At 58.0% G+C, this 16,220-nt stretch overlaps 1 protein-coding gene across 28 annotated transcripts in view; it reads right to left on the reverse strand.

Moving 5' to 3' along the window:
- Positions 1 to 16,220, reverse strand: part of LOC105470761 (tyrosine kinase non receptor 2) — a 45,002-nt gene that overhangs the window by 20,820 nt on the left and 7,962 nt on the right. For 8 of the 28 annotated variants that reach the window (XR_011619482.1, XR_011619484.1, XR_011619480.1 and 5 more), the window contains exons 1-3: positions 10,475 to 10,587; positions 3,288 to 3,468; positions 1,377 to 1,447 (exon numbers count right to left, since the gene is read on the reverse strand). Coding sequence is in view for 19 of the 28 variants with exons in the window: in XM_071090547.1 (XP_070946648.1) it covers positions 1,377 to 1,447; positions 3,288 to 3,468; positions 10,475 to 10,528 (306 nt within the window). In the remaining 9 variants the exon portion in view is untranslated. Of the gene's footprint in view, positions 1 to 1,376; positions 1,448 to 3,287; positions 3,469 to 3,548; positions 4,837 to 7,653; positions 8,040 to 10,474; positions 10,589 to 11,112; positions 11,154 to 16,220 lie in introns of those variants that run through there. The other 20 variants (XR_011619487.1, XM_071090558.1, XM_071090560.1 and 17 more) reach the window with 6 other exon arrangements.

Here is a 16,220-nt window from a genome sequence, read left to right on the forward strand (position 1 = left end):
GGGGAAGGGCCTGGGAAGACAGCTGGGTTTCTGGAGGGGAAACTAGAGCTGAGGGCTGAGACAGAAGGAAGAATGGAGGAGACTCTGAGGCCAGACTGGACAGGGAGGGGGCCAAAGGTCAAGAGACAGAAGAAAGGAGGCCATGAGGGTCAAAGCTGACCACATCAGTCTGACTTGGCAGCCTCCACCGAGGCACCCACAGCCTAGGCGCCAGGCTGCAGATTCTTGCCAGTTTGGGTCTCACGTCCCCAAAGCTGGTGGAGCCTTATCCGTTCGGGCTAGGGTGCCTCAAATCTGAGGGCCTCTTCTGGCCTCTGTGCTTCCTCACAGTAACTAGAATTCCTTATGTTTGCAAGCAATGTTCAGGTTACAAGACCCTTTACAGTCATTATCTCTGGTGCCTCCCACAGCCCTGGGAGATGAGCTGGGCAGTGGGCCCGGCATCATTTCACTGAAGACATGACGAAAGACAATCGGGAGGCCACTGACTGCCCAGGGACCTATCAAGAGCCAGTGGCAGATCCAAGACCCCTAAATCTCAGCACCCCTAAATCTCAGCACCCCTAAATCTCGGCAAACCACGCTGCTCTCTTCTCCGGCCTCCACCAGCCCGACACTACTCATCCTTCCCTAAAACCCGGGCAAAGGACCAGGACAGTGTTCCCAGAAAAAGCCACAGGGTCCCAAGAGACAGCCCCTTTGCCGGATTGCAGCCAGGAAAATCTCTGCTGCCCAATCCCACTCCAGCTGTTGGGCCCTGCCCACCCCCCACCCCAGCCCTGAGGCCAGAAGTGGGGAGGAAAGGCCACGGCTGGCTCACTTCCTCTCTCATTGTCTTCCAGACAATGGGCAGAGTTCCACTGAGTCAGACCAGGGACTCACTACACCACAGACCCAAATTAGGACAAGGTGTGGGGAGAGGTGGGGACAGGCTGTGGGGAAGGAAGCTGTCAGCAGGGACAGATGACCAGAGAAATACAGAGATTACAGAGGGTCGGGGAGGAGAGAAGCCAAGTGAAGATGTTCTGGGTCCAGACAGGCCCACCGCCCCACGCTGGACACTGGCCCCAACGCCCAGACACAGCGGGGCTAAGTTAAGGCACACACTTGTCAGTGAGCTCCTGTTCCAGGCGCTGAGAGGGGCTGTGAAGGCCTCACCACACACAGGCTGCCTGCGTGTCCATATCTGGCGGAGACAGACACTTAGCCTGGCAGCTCTACAAGTGCCCTGCCCGATAAGACCCTGGATGCAGGGGTTCTGTACAAAGTGCCGGCGGAATGGCGAGATTCGACCTGCTGGGGAGTTGGGGAAGGTTCCCAGGACTGGAAGCGGTAGGGGGCATTCGAAGCTGCCACCCTCCCACCTCCTCACCCACCTTACTCATCCACGACTTGCGTTTGCACAAGGCCTTCCTCCTCTTCACAGCCTCCCACAGCCGCCGCTGGCCTGCAGGGAGGGTGGGGAACCCAGCGCTGTGAAGGCAGCTCAGACCCGAGAGAGGCTGCTGCCTGTGGTCCCCTCGCGGGTGAGTCTGCCACTGGACACCACTCAGCACAATGATACCAATGAAATCAACCCCAACTAACCGGGAGCTTCAACTGACCAGACGGTCTCTGCACGCCACTTCCCGGCACTGGCTCTCAAACTGGGTGAAGGTGTTTAACCAAAAACTTGAAGTGGTGGGCTTCTCCCAATTCTCAGGAAAAAATCAAGGTAATGAACAGAATTTTCTCAATGTTGAGGTTTTTTTCCCTCCATAAAATTTTGTTATGCTACTGGCATCAGACACCAACTATCCAGGCCAAAAGTAGCATAAGTCAATGTCCAACTCAGCACATGACTACCTATTAAGCTAGTTTAACTTGAATGCCCTAATACGTTTCTAACGTTCTACGAAGAACATCACGACTTTTAGATGCCACAAGCCCCACTTTTAGGAAAAATACGAAGATAAGGGTTGAGCTCAAATCAGAGCAAACCTGTTTGTGCGCGTGTGTGCGTCTGTGCATGTGCGTGTGTGTGCGTGCATATGTGCGTGCGTGTGTGCATCCTTGTGCATGTGCGCGAGTGTGCATGCATATATGTGCGTGTGCACGCATGTGCGTGCATCTATGTGTCTGTGTGCGCACGTGCGCATGTGTGCATGTGTGCGTGCATCTGCGTGTGTGCGTGTGTGCATGTGTGCGTGTGCGTGTGCGTGCATGCATGCGTACGTATGCATGTGTGCGTGCACATGCGTGCATGTAAGTGTGTGCGCATGTGTGTGCGCGTGTATGTGCACGTGCGTGTATGCATGTGCGTGTGAGACAAAGAGCACGCTAGTGGGAATCAGCAAACCATCTGAGAGTTAGCGTTCTCCCTACAGATCTCTGGACGTGGACCCCCCCCCGACCACCCCTTATTCAGAATGATGAGAACAGACTCAATTTGATGCTTATGAAGGAGAGGCGATCAAGGACATACTCTCTATGTAAGAACAAACAGAACGGGGCATGGAGTGACTCCTGTGTAGCTGGCTTTCGGGAAGGCCTCACTCTCCTCAAACTCCAATTCACCTTTACAACTGCCAACTGTTCTCATCACACATCAGCACCTACTGAGGTCCCTCCTGCGCCACCTCAGGGCCCTGGGACAGACACAGTCCTCAGCCCGCACTGCCTCAGGCTCTGGGACAGACACAGTCCTCAGCCTGCTTCACCTCAGGCCCTGGGACAGACACAGTCCTCAGCCTGCTTCACCTCAGGCCCTGGGACAGACACAGTCCTCAGCCTGCTTCACCTCAGGGCCCTGGGACAGACACAGTCCTCAGCCCGCGCCGCCTCAGGCTCTGGGACAGACACAGTCCTCAGCCTGCTTCACCTCAGGCCCTGGGACAGACACAGTCCTCAGCCTGCTTCACCTCAGGCCCTGGGACAGACACAGTCCTCAGCCTGCTTCACCTCAGGCCCTGGGACAGACACAGTCCTCAGCCTGCTTCACCTCAGGGCCCTGGGACAGACAGAGTTCTCAGCCTGCGCTGCCTCAGGCCCTGGGACAGACACAGTCCTCAGCCCGCGCCGCCTCAGGCTCTGGGACAGACACAGTCCTCAGCCTGCTTCACCTCAGGCCCTGGGACAGACACAGTCCTCAGCCCGCACTGCCTCAGGCTCTGGGACAGAGTTCTCAGCCTGCGCTGCCTCAGGCCCTGGGACAGAGTTCTCAGCTGCCACCCATGCACTCAGTGGTCCTGAGGACAGAGGATGTAAACGGTCAGGGGTAAGACAAGTCAAGTCAACATCCCACCTACCAGGCCGGCCCATGCCAATCTTCTCCAGGTCTTCATTCTTGACGTACTCAAAGTGGGACAGGCGGGTGACATTGAGGTCATCTCGGAGCCGCAGGAAGTACTGTTGCAGCTGCACCTCGGACAGCAGCTCCAGCAGCCAGCCTGTGCCCTCCTCCGGCTGCATGCTGCCGCCTCCCAGCCTCTGTGGGGAGGGAAGAGTGGCTCAGGGACAAGGGTCGTGGCGGGGACAACAGGGGGCCTGCCCGAGTGACCTGGGCTCACCTTCATCCCACTACACTGCCGCCTGGAAGGGCTCACGCCACCTTCTAACTCCCAACAGGAGCTACTGAGAACCGCCTGGACCCACGTGCCCATTCCTGCCAGCCACAGGGCACAGTGAGGGCGGCAGAGGTACAGCCCCGGCCCTGCAGTCAGGAGTCAGGGTCTTGCTCCCGAAATATGTGATCCGTGGCTGAACGACCCAGATAACCCGTCTGTGCTCACATTCCTCACCCGCTCTAAGTCTCCAGGGGTCAAAAGCCCTTGAAAACCTTGTAAAAACGAACAATGGTCTCTCTGGGAACATCGAGGTGTTCCTACCCCTAACATGTGACAAAAGTATCTGCAGGGTGCAGGGTGCCCTGAGACCCACCTATGGGCTCCTCAGATGTGACGGAGAAAACTCTCAGGGCCAGACGAGCTCTGAGCTAAGCTCCTCCCAATGCCTGACCACCCAGCCTCTCCTAACAATCCAAAGACCACGCCACAGGTCACCACCCAAGTGCCCACAGGGCCACGGCAAGCAGAAGACGAGAGGGAGGGGTGGGGCCTGGGGCGGGCTTGCGGACACCCCGTCAACAGGGAGCTCAGATCCCACCAATGGTTGTCACAAGAGACTGTGACCCAGTGTTGTCAAAGCTTTTCATTTTTTCAAGAAATAAAAGAAATCTGAAGTTACATGTGAAATCTTGCCATTAAAGTTTGTTTGGAAAAGGTAATATCTGCACATGGTAAAATATTCAGAAGGCCCACAGAGCCACGAATCTCATTCCCCCCACAACTGCACAGCCACCAGCTCTCCAGGAGCTGCCAGTGACGTCTTCTGCGGACCCTTCAGACTCTGTCGTCCCTACACAGATATCCACGCATTAACCATACCACTCTGTTCCCTGATTTCACTTAATACTCGTCTTTCTCCTGACTTTTTAACAATGCTGAATAGTTCAAATCTGAAATGCACGCACACGCACACAACGTGCTGGCCAAAGCACACTGCAGGCCGCAATCAGCCAATGGGCAGGTGAGTGACCTCTGACCTACACTCTCCTGGGCCCAGATAAAGAAGCTGGTGGAAACTTCAAAGCTAAGCAAGCGATCTACCGCACAGCAAACCCACCCGTCTGAGGAAGGTCTGTCACCGCACAGCACACCCACCGCTGTCTGAGGAAGATCTGTCACCGCACAGCACACCCACCCCTGAGGAAGGTCTGTCACCGCACAGCACAGCCACCCCTGTCTGAGGAAGGTCTGTCACCGCACAGCACACCCACCCGTCTGAGGAAGGTCTGTCACCGCACAGCAAACCCATTCCTGTCTGAGGAAGATCTGTCACCGCACAGCACACCCACCCGTCTGAGGAAGGTCTGTCACCGCACAGCACACCCACCCGTCTGAGGAAGGTCTGTCACCGCACAGCACACCCACCCCTGTCTGAGGAAGGTCTGTCACCGCACAGCAAACCCATTCCTGTCTGAGGAAGGCCGTTCAGAGCTGAGGGCGTGCCCAGGCTAGCCCCTGACCCATGCTCAATCCCCAAAGAGGCAAACAGGCAAGAGAAAAAAGGCCAGCTGCCCGGCTGGGGACCAAGCCATCCCCCTCCCCAACTCAGGGGTGGCCTCCTCCCCAGCTCCCATCACAGTGAGCGGCACTCGGAGAAGCGGGCACACACAGCCCGGGCCCAGCGTGAGCCTCCTGCCCCCACAGTTCCCAGTGGCCCTGCCAACATAGTGCCAGTTCCGACTTTCTCAGGCAGCTCAGGGAAGTACAAAGAGTAACAAAGGGGAATGAGAAACGCTCAGTTCAAGTCCTGGCGCTTCCTTCACGGCGACTGGGCCAGGCAGCTGGGCCGCCGGGTGGTTTCCGAAGTTAAAGCTGTAACCCTTTACTGGATGGTTCTCACGAGGGCTGCGCAGACCCCTACGGGGCATTTTTGATTGTCACGACATTTGGGGGTGGTTGGGGGTCAGGAACGTGAGCTAGCCTGCAATGCATAGGACATTCTCGCACTGTCCCAAATCCCACACAACTCAATTCATGAAGGTGTTTATGATCATGCAAACCTAGAATCTGATCCCACTTTATATATAAACAAGAAAGTACTTTTATAGTTTTTTTTTTTTTTGAGACAGGACCTCACTCTGTCACTCAGGCTGGAGTACAATGATGCCATCTTGGCTCACTGCAAACTCTGCCTCCGGGGTTCAGGCAATTCTCTCGCCTCAGCCTCCCGAGAAGCTGGGATTACAGGCACCTGCCACCACACCCGGCTAATTTGTGTCTTTTTAGTAGAGACAGGGTTCCTTCATGTTGGCCAGGCTGGTCTCGAACTCCTGACTTCAAGTGATCCACCTGCCTTGGCCTCCCAAAGTGGTGGGATTACCAGTGTGAGCCACCGCGCCTGGCCTTACGGGTTTAATATAAAACAAATTTTCCTGGAATGAAACTACTGCGTAAACTTAAGGGAAAACGGACTTTGCTTTATTCAGAACATAGCGGAAGTCCACTATTGGCAAAAATGTCAGTGAAGGCAACCCTCTCTCATTATTTCAAAACTCGTCTCTCGGTCAGCACTTGCAGATGCTGCCTTCACAGTGTTTCTGCCTGAGGTCTCAGGAGCTGACTCCTCATTACATTGTCTAGATTACTAATGTATTAAGATACATAAAGTGTAATAATTAGCTTCTTCTTATGTCTCTTTATACTACCGTTCCCACTGTATTGTTTCACTGTACACAGGTTAACAGGTTAACATAACAGGTTACATATTTCTGTTAATTTTGTTTAAGACAAGTAACAATAAAAGTAACATCTAGGCTGAGCGCGGTGGCTCACACTTGTAATCCCCACTTAGAGAGGCTGAGGCGGGCGGATCACCCGAGTTCAAAACCAGCCTGACCAACATGGAGAAACCCGGTTTCTACTAAAAACACAAAACTAGCCAGGTGTGGTGGCGCGTGCCTGTAATCCCAGCTACTCGGGAGGTCGAGGCAGGAGAATCACTTGAACCTGGGAGGCAGGGGCTGTGGTGAGCCAAGATTGTGCCATTGCACTCCAGCCTGGACAACAAGAGCAAAACTCCATCTCAAACTAAACTAAACTAAATTAATATCTAACACTTCAACCGCACTTACTATATACGAGGAACAGTTCTAACTATTAAGCTGTATTAATTAATTTATCCTCAACAAAATAATCTGTTTACAAAAAAGGGACGTGGGGTTTAAGAGAACCAGGTGCCGGTGCTTTCCAGAAGCCAGTCCAGAGGTGCACTGGGAGGCACTGGCCTAGGCAGCATCTCCCCTCCACCCGGCCACGGCCCAGCCACTGCTGCCCTGTCCCTGGAGCAAAGTGACCCCATCCCCTTCAGGGCTCAGCCTCAGGATGGGGGATCCCAGTCTCCCGCAGGGCAGGCAGTCTCCAGGCCCCCTCTTCTTCCTCCCACCACCAACTCCCAAGGATCCAGGCCCCTCCTCCAGGCTCCTGAAAACAGCTCAAAGCCATGCCCTGGGTGGTCAGGGCTAGAGGAGACCCAGAGGCCCCTCCCCTGAAGCTCTTCAGAAAGCACAGCCCGGCCTGTTCCCTCTCCCTGAAACACCAGCTGACACACCTCTGCTCAGCTGTGCACTCCCCTCCGTGCTCCCTGACCAGGAACAGCGCTGCTCTGCACCGGGGATGCGTGTGGGAGGATGGGAAGGAACTCCGGGATCCCAGTGAGGGAAGCAGGCAGGGTCTCAGTCCAGGGTGACTCTGCAGGGGTCCGCCTCCCCTCTAAGTCCCCCTCCAGCCCAAGGTTCTTCGCACAGCACAGGGCATGGCTGCAGCTCATCTGGAGTTCAAACACTCTCCAATCTGCACAGGCCTGGCCCCCAGCACCTCGCGGAGTCTGCACACCTGTGTCCGTCATTACTCCGTGGCTGGCGTGCAAACACACAGGCCAACAAGAATGAACACAGCAGCCACAGGGGAGGCCACTTGGCCCGGACCCCGTCGAGCCCTCACTGGCGGGGTCCCTCAGCCGCTCCCAGTCCTGCTGTCTGCCTCTCAGTCAACTGCTGGTGCTGAGGAGCCCCAACAGTCCCCAGCAGTCCAACCGCCGCACCCCACTCACTGTGTATAGCCGTCGCCGCAGTCTGGCCAGGAGAGGGAAGGAGAGCTCCAGGCCAGGGAACCGACGTGCTGCCGGCATCTCCACGGAGCAGGACCCCCTGAACAGTCACTGGGGATCCGGCCCAGGAAGCGGGTGAGCAGGGGCCTCGGCTATGAGCTTCGCACTCCGCCCAGGAGCCCCCCAAATCCCACACCGGGGGTGGGAAATGCGGAAGAACAGGCTGGGCCCCTGTGCTCTGCTGCAAGCCGGCTGGGTTTCCACAGCTGGCCAGTCTGGCAGGGAGCGGAGGAGCCCTCCTCACGCCGGCTGCAGCCGGGATCCTCTGTCCTGTTTCTGTCTTCTCTCCAGGGCAGTGGTAACAGTCCAGCCCTACTCTCCGGCTTCCCCACCCGACTGCCTGCCTGCCCTCCCTCCTGCCTCCCTCCCTCCCTCCCTCCCCAGCTGAGCAGCTCTGACACTGGCTGAAAAAAAAGGACCTTTCTGAATCACTGCCAAGAGGGCAGCAGGAATAGGGGGGACTCTTCCTCCCAGCCACCCGCGCTGGCCCCCCTGCCTCCCCATACACAAGGCTCCTGTCTCTGGCTTCTACCCCAGCCCTCACAGTCGCAGACAACCCCTGGGACTCTGGGGGGGGTTGGGGCTATGCGACTCAAACAGCATGTACAAAGCAGGGTTGTAGACCCCCACACGGGCTTGTGTGGGGACGTGGGGACTAGCACAGCCTGAGTGGGAGGCTTGGGCCCCAGAGGCTCTGCTGGGCCCTGTAGATGACTCTTCAGAGACCCTCCCCCACTCCCCAGTCCCAGCCTTGGCTGGGCGTCTCCTGGCTCAGACCCTAATGTGGCCCTGTTACCCTGGTGCCCGACGGAAATAGGAGGCCGGCAGCCTGCCAGAGTGGGGCAGCCCGGCCAAAAGCAAGGGTAGGGTGGGGTGAGGATCCCCACCCCCTCCCCCAGGGTTGCCTTGTCTGCTGCCCAAACACCCAGGGTGCCTCCTACCCAGACCAGGTGGCCAAGCTCCCGAACCCCCTCAAAACAAACAAACATGCCCTGCGACTCCTGATGGGATGCCCCCACCCCAAAGCTGTAGGATGTCTCCTGTATAACACCCCGGACACAGACCACAGCCTCAGAGTAAGGGGCCTAGAGATGCTCCATCAAGCCCCCGTGGGGCCCCCGTGTTTCCAGAACTGACAAATGCTCTCCCTGGCCCTCCTCGAAGGGTGCCAGCTGCTCTTACACCCCCCTCGCCACGGCCCCCAGACACACCTGACAGCTGCAGGAAGCCCTCTCCAGCTCCCCAGGAACCCCCCTCCCTGCTGAGCCATGCCTAGGGAGCCCTGTTTCTTGCACACTGCTCTCTTGTCCCTGTCCAGCTGGCCACCAGCTCAAGGAGCCCCAGCTGGCTGGAGGGGTGGGCAGCTGAGGAACAGGGCTTTGGGGATCAGCATCCCAGGCTCCCTTCCCAGGGCCTCTCCCAGCGCTTGGCCTCCCTAATGATGCCAAAAGGGACAGCCATTTCCTGGTCTAACTCCAGGAGGCAGGGAGGAGGACACCCCCAACTTCAGTCCCTCTTCCTCATCCCCCTGCCATCCACCCCACAAAGCTTGTGGAGATGGCAGGTGTGCACTGAGTGGGGGCTGAGGTCAGATGGACAAGGTCAGGCCTATGATACACTGGAGCTGACTTTTCCCAAACCTTGGCTGACTATGCCCTTGCATCAGAGAAGCCTACAGCCTACCCTGGCACCAAACACACCTGGAAGGAGACCCAGGGACTGGGGAAGAATTTAAGCAGGGTTATTCCCTCTACTTCAAAATGAGTCTGCTGGATCAGAATGGCTAGATTAAACACTCTAGCTGTCCCCAGAAATATATGTCTCAAAGTCACCAGAACGCCATGCCTGACCCTCCCTTCCTTGGATGCCCCGTAAGAACAAGACCTATAACTGGACCAGTAATCCAGATGCGGGAAGAAGCAAAGTATGTGGGGTCATACTTTGACCGTCCCCCCTCCCCCTTTTTGAGAGTCTTGCTCTGTCGCCCAGGCTGGAGTGCAGTGGCGCCATCCTGGCTTCAAGTGATTGACCTGCCTCAGCCTCCCCAGTAGCTGAGATTACAGGCACCTGCCACCACATCCAGTTAATTTTTTTTTTTTTCGCCTTGTTGGCCAGGCTGGTCTCGAACTCCTGACCTCAGCGTCCTGGCCTCAGGTGATCTGCCCGCCTCGGCCTCGCAAAGTGCTGAGATGACAGGCGTGAGCCACCGCGCCCGGCCTGGCCCCCTTTCTCCTCGCCCAGGAAAATGCCCGACCTTAAGCCCCAACGCTCCTGCCGAGTCCCCCTTTCTCCTGCCAGCTGCTGCCCTCCGCCGGCCGCGGGAGGAAGTGCCTTCTCTCCAAGGGGAAGGGAAGCTGCCTCGTCCATCAATACAGTGACTGCGTTTTCGGAAGCAAACAAGCACATCTGGCTTGATATTCATATTCAAAAGGCTGGTAAATGGGAATGTCCAGGACACACAGACTCCGTTCTCCTAAAGGACTGAACCCCAATCCTAGCAGTGCTTCCTGGACTCCCTTGGGGCATAGAAGAAAGCCCAACGGGCAGCTTTTTGGGTCCCAGGGGACCCATGCACACGGAGACAGATGCCAGCATCACTGTCGCCCCCGCCACACCCGCACAAACACTCCGCCCTGTGTCCCCGGGCCCGGGAGCGGGTACCCCCACTCCTGAGGCTGCCGCAGAGGGCAGGGCTGGGCCCGGCTCACAGCAGACCGAGGGGTCTGCGCCCAGGTATCCGGCTGCCCTCTGGCCTTCCCATTACCTGCGGTCCCTCCTCGCCCCCAGCCAGGCGCTGGTAAGCAGCTCTCTCCCCCATGGAGCCCAAACCCCGGTGGCTGCGGTCAGGGAGAGCAGCGGTGCCCGCAGCCCCCGCCCCGCGGCGGCCCCGCAGCGTCACTGCCCTGCGTCCTGGGGGGCCGGGCTTCGAGCATCCTCCAGAAGGAGCGCAGGGCCGCTGCTGCGTCTCAGCCCGGGGAGGCTCCAGCCTGTGGCCCCCGCCCCCCACCGCCTCATCCGCCACCGGTGGTCGCCCCTCCTGCCGCGGGCCTGCGGCCATTCCCCCCGCAGCCCGTCCCAGCTCCGTCCCTCCTCTCCGCGGCGCTGCCCCCGCCCTCTGCGTGGACCAGCTGTGCCAGCCCCGGGCTGACCCCACCGAGCTGGGGCTCTGCCTTCCCGGCCGCGGAACCGGCTCCACTCCGCCCTCGGCCGCCTCCAGGGCCCCGGAGCCACCGACTGCGGCCTTGGGGATTCACGAGGCCCCGGTATTCACAAGGGGCCATCTCAGAAGCCCACAGCAGAGGCCTCCGTCCGACTCCACCTGAGACCCTCCCCCTAGACATGCCGGGGCCTGCAGCCCACCCGCCCGCAGCCTGCCCGGCGCCCACCTGCCCCGGCGCCCACCTGCCCCGCGGCTCGGCCCCGCGCTCCGCCCGCCCCGCGCCTCCCAGCACCGCCTCCGCGCAGGCCACGCCCCGCCCCGGCCCCCCGCGGCCGAGCCAGCGCGCGCCCCTCCCGCCACGCGCCCCTCCCGCCACGCGCCCCTCCCGCCACGCGCCCCTCCCGCCACGCGCCCCTCCCGCCACGCGCCCCTCCCGCAGCGCTGTGCGCTGGGCCGGCCAGGACCGCGCTGCCTCCCTGACTTCAGAGCAGTGACACGAGGGCCCGGACTCCCGCTGAAAAGCCGCCCCAACACGGGCCCACGCGGGGGTGCCGCGCCCAGCCCTGGCGCGAGGCCATCGCCGGCACAGGAAGTCCCAGGGCAGAAGCTCTTCCTCTCCCCTGGGGCCCAAGGCATCACTTCTCATTCCGGTGGCATCTGAAGCAGCCACTGACTCGCTAGTACCGGGTATTTAGGGCTGAGCTCAGGGCACCTCCCTGGGTTGGGGCAGAGGACAGACAGATGCTGCGACCTCTCCTCCCCACGCAGCGTCAAGGCTGGGCCAGACCCTGGGAGGGCACTAGGTGAGGCTCCCCCAGGGCCCCGTCTCCTCACACAGTCCCTTCCCCAGCCCGAGCACAGCAGGGTAGGTGGATGACTCTGCCGGCGAGGCCCCGGACGCCTGATTCTATGCTATACAGAAGCTCCTCGGCGTCCTGCCGCAGCTACAGGCACACACTAGTCTTGGGAGTAGCAGCAAGACCCCAAAGCCGGGAGGTTGTAGAAGGCAAGGCAGAAAATACCAGGCCCCTCCCTTCTTGCCCTGGCTGGATAAAGGACCTGATCCAAACCACTGCCCTTTCCCGCTTTCTCCCTGCCTCACCTCCCCCTGACATCTCTTGCGTCCTAGTACCATCCTATTGTAAGACATCCACAGGATCCAAACTACTTCTAGGATGTCAAGAATCCCCCCCCCCCCGCCGTGTACACCCCCCTGCTCTTCACTTGTCCCTTTACATCTCCACTCTGCAGAGCTAAAGGAAACAAGAGGCTGGAACCCAGCCCAGCTCCGCTGTCCATTCCCCTCTCCAGCCTCCCCAACTGCATGCGAAGTGACAAATCCACACCAGGGCGCAGACATGACAGGCAATTTCCGGCCAAGAGGATTTTTCCAAAACAATCTACCGTATTCTCAGGAATATAGGCCAACCCTACCTCCCAGCTGGCCCTCTCCCACCTCCACCTCCCTCTTCTCCAGGCCCTGAAGGAAAAAAGAACACTGGAGAGGAGAGGGGGGCTTACAGCTCCTCCAGGGCCAGAGGATTATCTTGCTTCCACATGTCAGCCCCACCAAGTTTAGTCAGCCTTAACTCACCCCTCTGTGCGCAGAGCCCAAGCTTCTGGCCCAAGGCCAGGCTGGGTGCCCTCGGAACCTCATCCCAGAGGGAGCGGCACCAGGCAACCCCGCACCTTCAGGTCAGCTGGGCCTGACATCACACTGGTCTGGGGAGGAGGCTGGCCAGGGCCCAAGGAAGAAAAGGGAGTGATTCAGACACACACCGTGACTGTCCATACTCTCTCCATCTCCAGAACACGGGGGCCCACTCCCTCCCAGGAGAGCCTGGCAGCTGAGGCCCTGAGGGCAGGCAAGGCTGTGTCTGCTGGCGGTGCTGGTCCATGGTCTGGCCCTGCAGCCTCTTCTCCCCCACGTGTTTTTTGGTTGGTTGTTTGAGATGGGGTCTCACTCTGCCCCCAGACTGGAGTGCAGTGGTGTGATCTTGGTTCACTGCAACCTCTGCCTCCCAGGCTCAAGCAATCCTCCTGCCCTCCATCTCCTGAGTAGCTGGGATTACAGGCGTGCACTATGACACCCAGCTAATTTCTGTAGTTTTTGTAGAGATGAGGTTTCATCATGTTGTCCAGGTTGGTCTCAAACTCCTGGGCTCAAGCATTCTGCCAGCCTTGGTCTCTCAAAGTGCTGGGATTACAGGCACGAGCCACTGCGCCTTCCCGCCCCACCCCCTGCTTCTTAACTGCTGGGATTTCCTAAGACTTTTGAACTCATGTTTCCTTATATTCTCCACTAATGCTCTGCTTCCTGGGGTCACCTCCGCCTCCAGGGGCTCCTGTTACCACCATGTGCTGCCTCCATTCCTGAATTCCTGTGGCTCCAGACCCACATTTCCACACACTTACAGGGCAGCTCCGCCAGAAGGCTGCACAGGTACCACACACTGCATATCCAAACTGGGCTCCGCATCACCCCTTCAACTCTGCTGCTACGCTCCTGTATCCTGCTGAAAACATCACAAGCCAACACCAGCCACCCAAGGTAGAAAGCACACCCCACCACGGACCCCCGACCCAGACTCTCCTCCTTCCTCCACCTTCTCCACCAGGCACACCAGTCAGGTTGCCTCAGAATTCCTCCCAACAGTAACAATGAGATCAGGAGTCAAGCAGACGGGGGCTGAAACCCTGACTCCATCCTGTTCTAGTTGGGCAACTTTTGAGCAAATAACCTGTAAGCCTCAGTTTCCAGTTTCCGCATCTGTAAAGTGGGCATAAACGGAATCTCCTTCATACAACTGTCATGAAGAGTCAAGGACATAATGAGTAGCACCCCCAGCACAGCACCTGGCTGCCTACTGTTACTGTGGTCTGAGCACAGGCCTGTCGTCCTTCCCCGGCTGGCACGCAGGCCCTTCGCTAAGTCCTCAAGAGCCCAGTCCCCTGCTGGCACACAGGCCCTCTGGGCTCCACTCCTCGCCGATTTCCCCACCTCTCTCTCTCAGCATTCCCTTCAAATGTCTCTATGTCCCAGCCAAGCCAAGTGTTTGCCCTTCCCTAGACATACTCTGGGGTTCTTCCTGTTTTTTGTTTTTAAGAGACTGGGTCTTGCTCTGTTGCCCAGGCTGGAGTGCAGTGGTGTGACCACGGCTCATTTTAACTTTGAATTCCTTGGCTCAAGTGACCCTCCCACCTCAGCCTCCTGAGTATCTGGGATGACAGGCACCAGGAACCATGTCCGGATGCCCTTTGATTTCAATGTCTCCGGCTGGGCCCGGTGGCTCACGCCTGTAATCCCAGCACTTTGGGAGGCCGAGGCCGGCGGATCACCTGAGGTCAGGAGTTCGAGACCAGCCTGACCAACATGGTGAAACCCTGTCTCTACCAAAAAATATAAAAATTAGCTGAGCATGGTGGCGTACACCTGTAATCCCAGCTACTCGGGAGGCTGAGGCAGGAGAATCGCTTGAACCCAGGAGGCGGAGGCTGCAGTGAGCCAAGATTGTGCCACTGCACTCCAGCCTGGGCGACAGAGAGACTCCGTCTCAATAAATAAATAAATAACAAAAACAATTTTAATGTCTGAGCTATTTTTTGTCTGTGACACTTCTATTCTTTGTCTACATGACAAACTCCCACAAACTCCTCAAGACCCAAGCCAATGCCATCTCCTCTGTAAATTCCCATTTTCTAGCCCCAAATGGTTATCTCTGCTGTTTTGTTGGAGGGATGCTTGAAACATGAGTAGTAAAACTACACCATAATATATGTGAAAAATAGGCACAAGGATTTTTTTTCTTTTTTTTTGAGAAAGACTCTTGCTCTGTTGCCCAGGCTGAGTGCAGGGGCACGATCTCGGCTCACTGCAACCTCCACCTCCTGGGTTCAAGTGATTCTCCTGCCTCAGCCTCCCGAGTAGCTGGGATTACAAGCACACACCACCACGCCCAGCTAATTTTTGTGTTTTTAGTAGAGACAGGGTTTCATCATGTTGGCCAGGATGGTCTCGATCTCCTGACCTCATGATCCACCCACCTCGGCCTCCCACAGTGCTGAGATTATACGCGTGAGCCACCATGCCTGGCCAAGAATTTTAAAAAGTTTAAATTATCCATCATGTTCCTATCCTTAAAGGGTCACTATTCCCATAACTCTTTGTATCAGCACACAATTGTGCTGAAGGAGCCCTGTGTATACCTCTGCTGTGGTTTGTACATCGTAAGGGAACCATCTTTCCACATCTGTCATCCTGAAGGGAGAACCTGGCAGGAGCCCTGGCTGTGTCTGTGTGAGAACACGGGAGAAAGGGGGCCGCTGCTTCCCCGTGAGCTGCTGCCTGGCTGCTTTCCAGTGGGTGCCAGCAACAAGCCTGGCTGCCCTCTCCCAGCCCTGGCTTTGCCTCCCCCCATGATTTCTAATCCAGAGAAGCCAGCACCTTCCTGGGAAGAGGGGCTGTCAATGCCGTCACAGCCACTGCGACCCCAGACGCACCCAGCGACTCAGTCTCCCAAAGCCATCTCAGAACCAGAGACAACTCAGGCAGCCCCTCAGGCAGAGGGAGGGCCTGACACTGGTCTTAAGGAAGGTGCCTTCTCACTGGACTGCGAAGTGGGTGCCGGGGCGCAGGCTGCCACACAGGGTGATGGGAAGGAGGCCTGGGTCTGTCAGGATCCCAGCTCACCGAGAGAGAGGAGGGGAACAGGCAAGTGACAGGGTGGGAGGGCAGAGCACCGAAGCAGAGGCAGACACACCAGACAGGGCCCTGCTATGCCTCGTCCCCTCCAACTCCAGTGCAAAAGGGAGTGTCACTTGAGAGAGGAGGGGAGAGGATCTGACTAAACAATGTGACCCAGTCCACACTGAACCTGAGGCTGCCGGACTTGGTGGGACTGACATGTGGGGACAAGATCACCCATCTGTCCCAGGTCTTGAAAGTGAAACCATTTCATGCCCCGCCAGCTGCAGACCGGAGTGTCAACGCCGACACACAGAGAGACAGTACACTCAGGGCCCTAACGTGCTCCTGCACCGTCACTCCCCAACACAGACAGCAGCAGCAGCGTGCGGCGGAGGACACATCGCTGCAGCTGTCCGGGTCTCACTCCCACGCACACCACGCATGCCCAGGTGCCAAGGCTGGGACACTGAGTGCTGCAGAGAGCTGCCTCTCGTTGTTTGTCCTGCCCATGCACCGTCATGGCACGAGGGCCCAGAGGGAAGGATGCAGTCTAGCTCCCAGCAGCTAGCCACTCCCAGAGAGATCTCTTCCAGGGCTGGGCAGAGGCTGCCCGGCTAGTCATCCTGCCTGCTGCCAGCTCAGGCCTCACCCCACCCCCAAGCC

This window comes from Macaca nemestrina, chromosome 2 (assembly GCF_043159975.1).
Source record: "Macaca nemestrina isolate mMacNem1 chromosome 2, mMacNem.hap1, whole genome shotgun sequence".
In the NCBI taxonomy this organism is placed as follows: domain Eukaryota; kingdom Metazoa; phylum Chordata; class Mammalia; order Primates; family Cercopithecidae; genus Macaca; species Macaca nemestrina.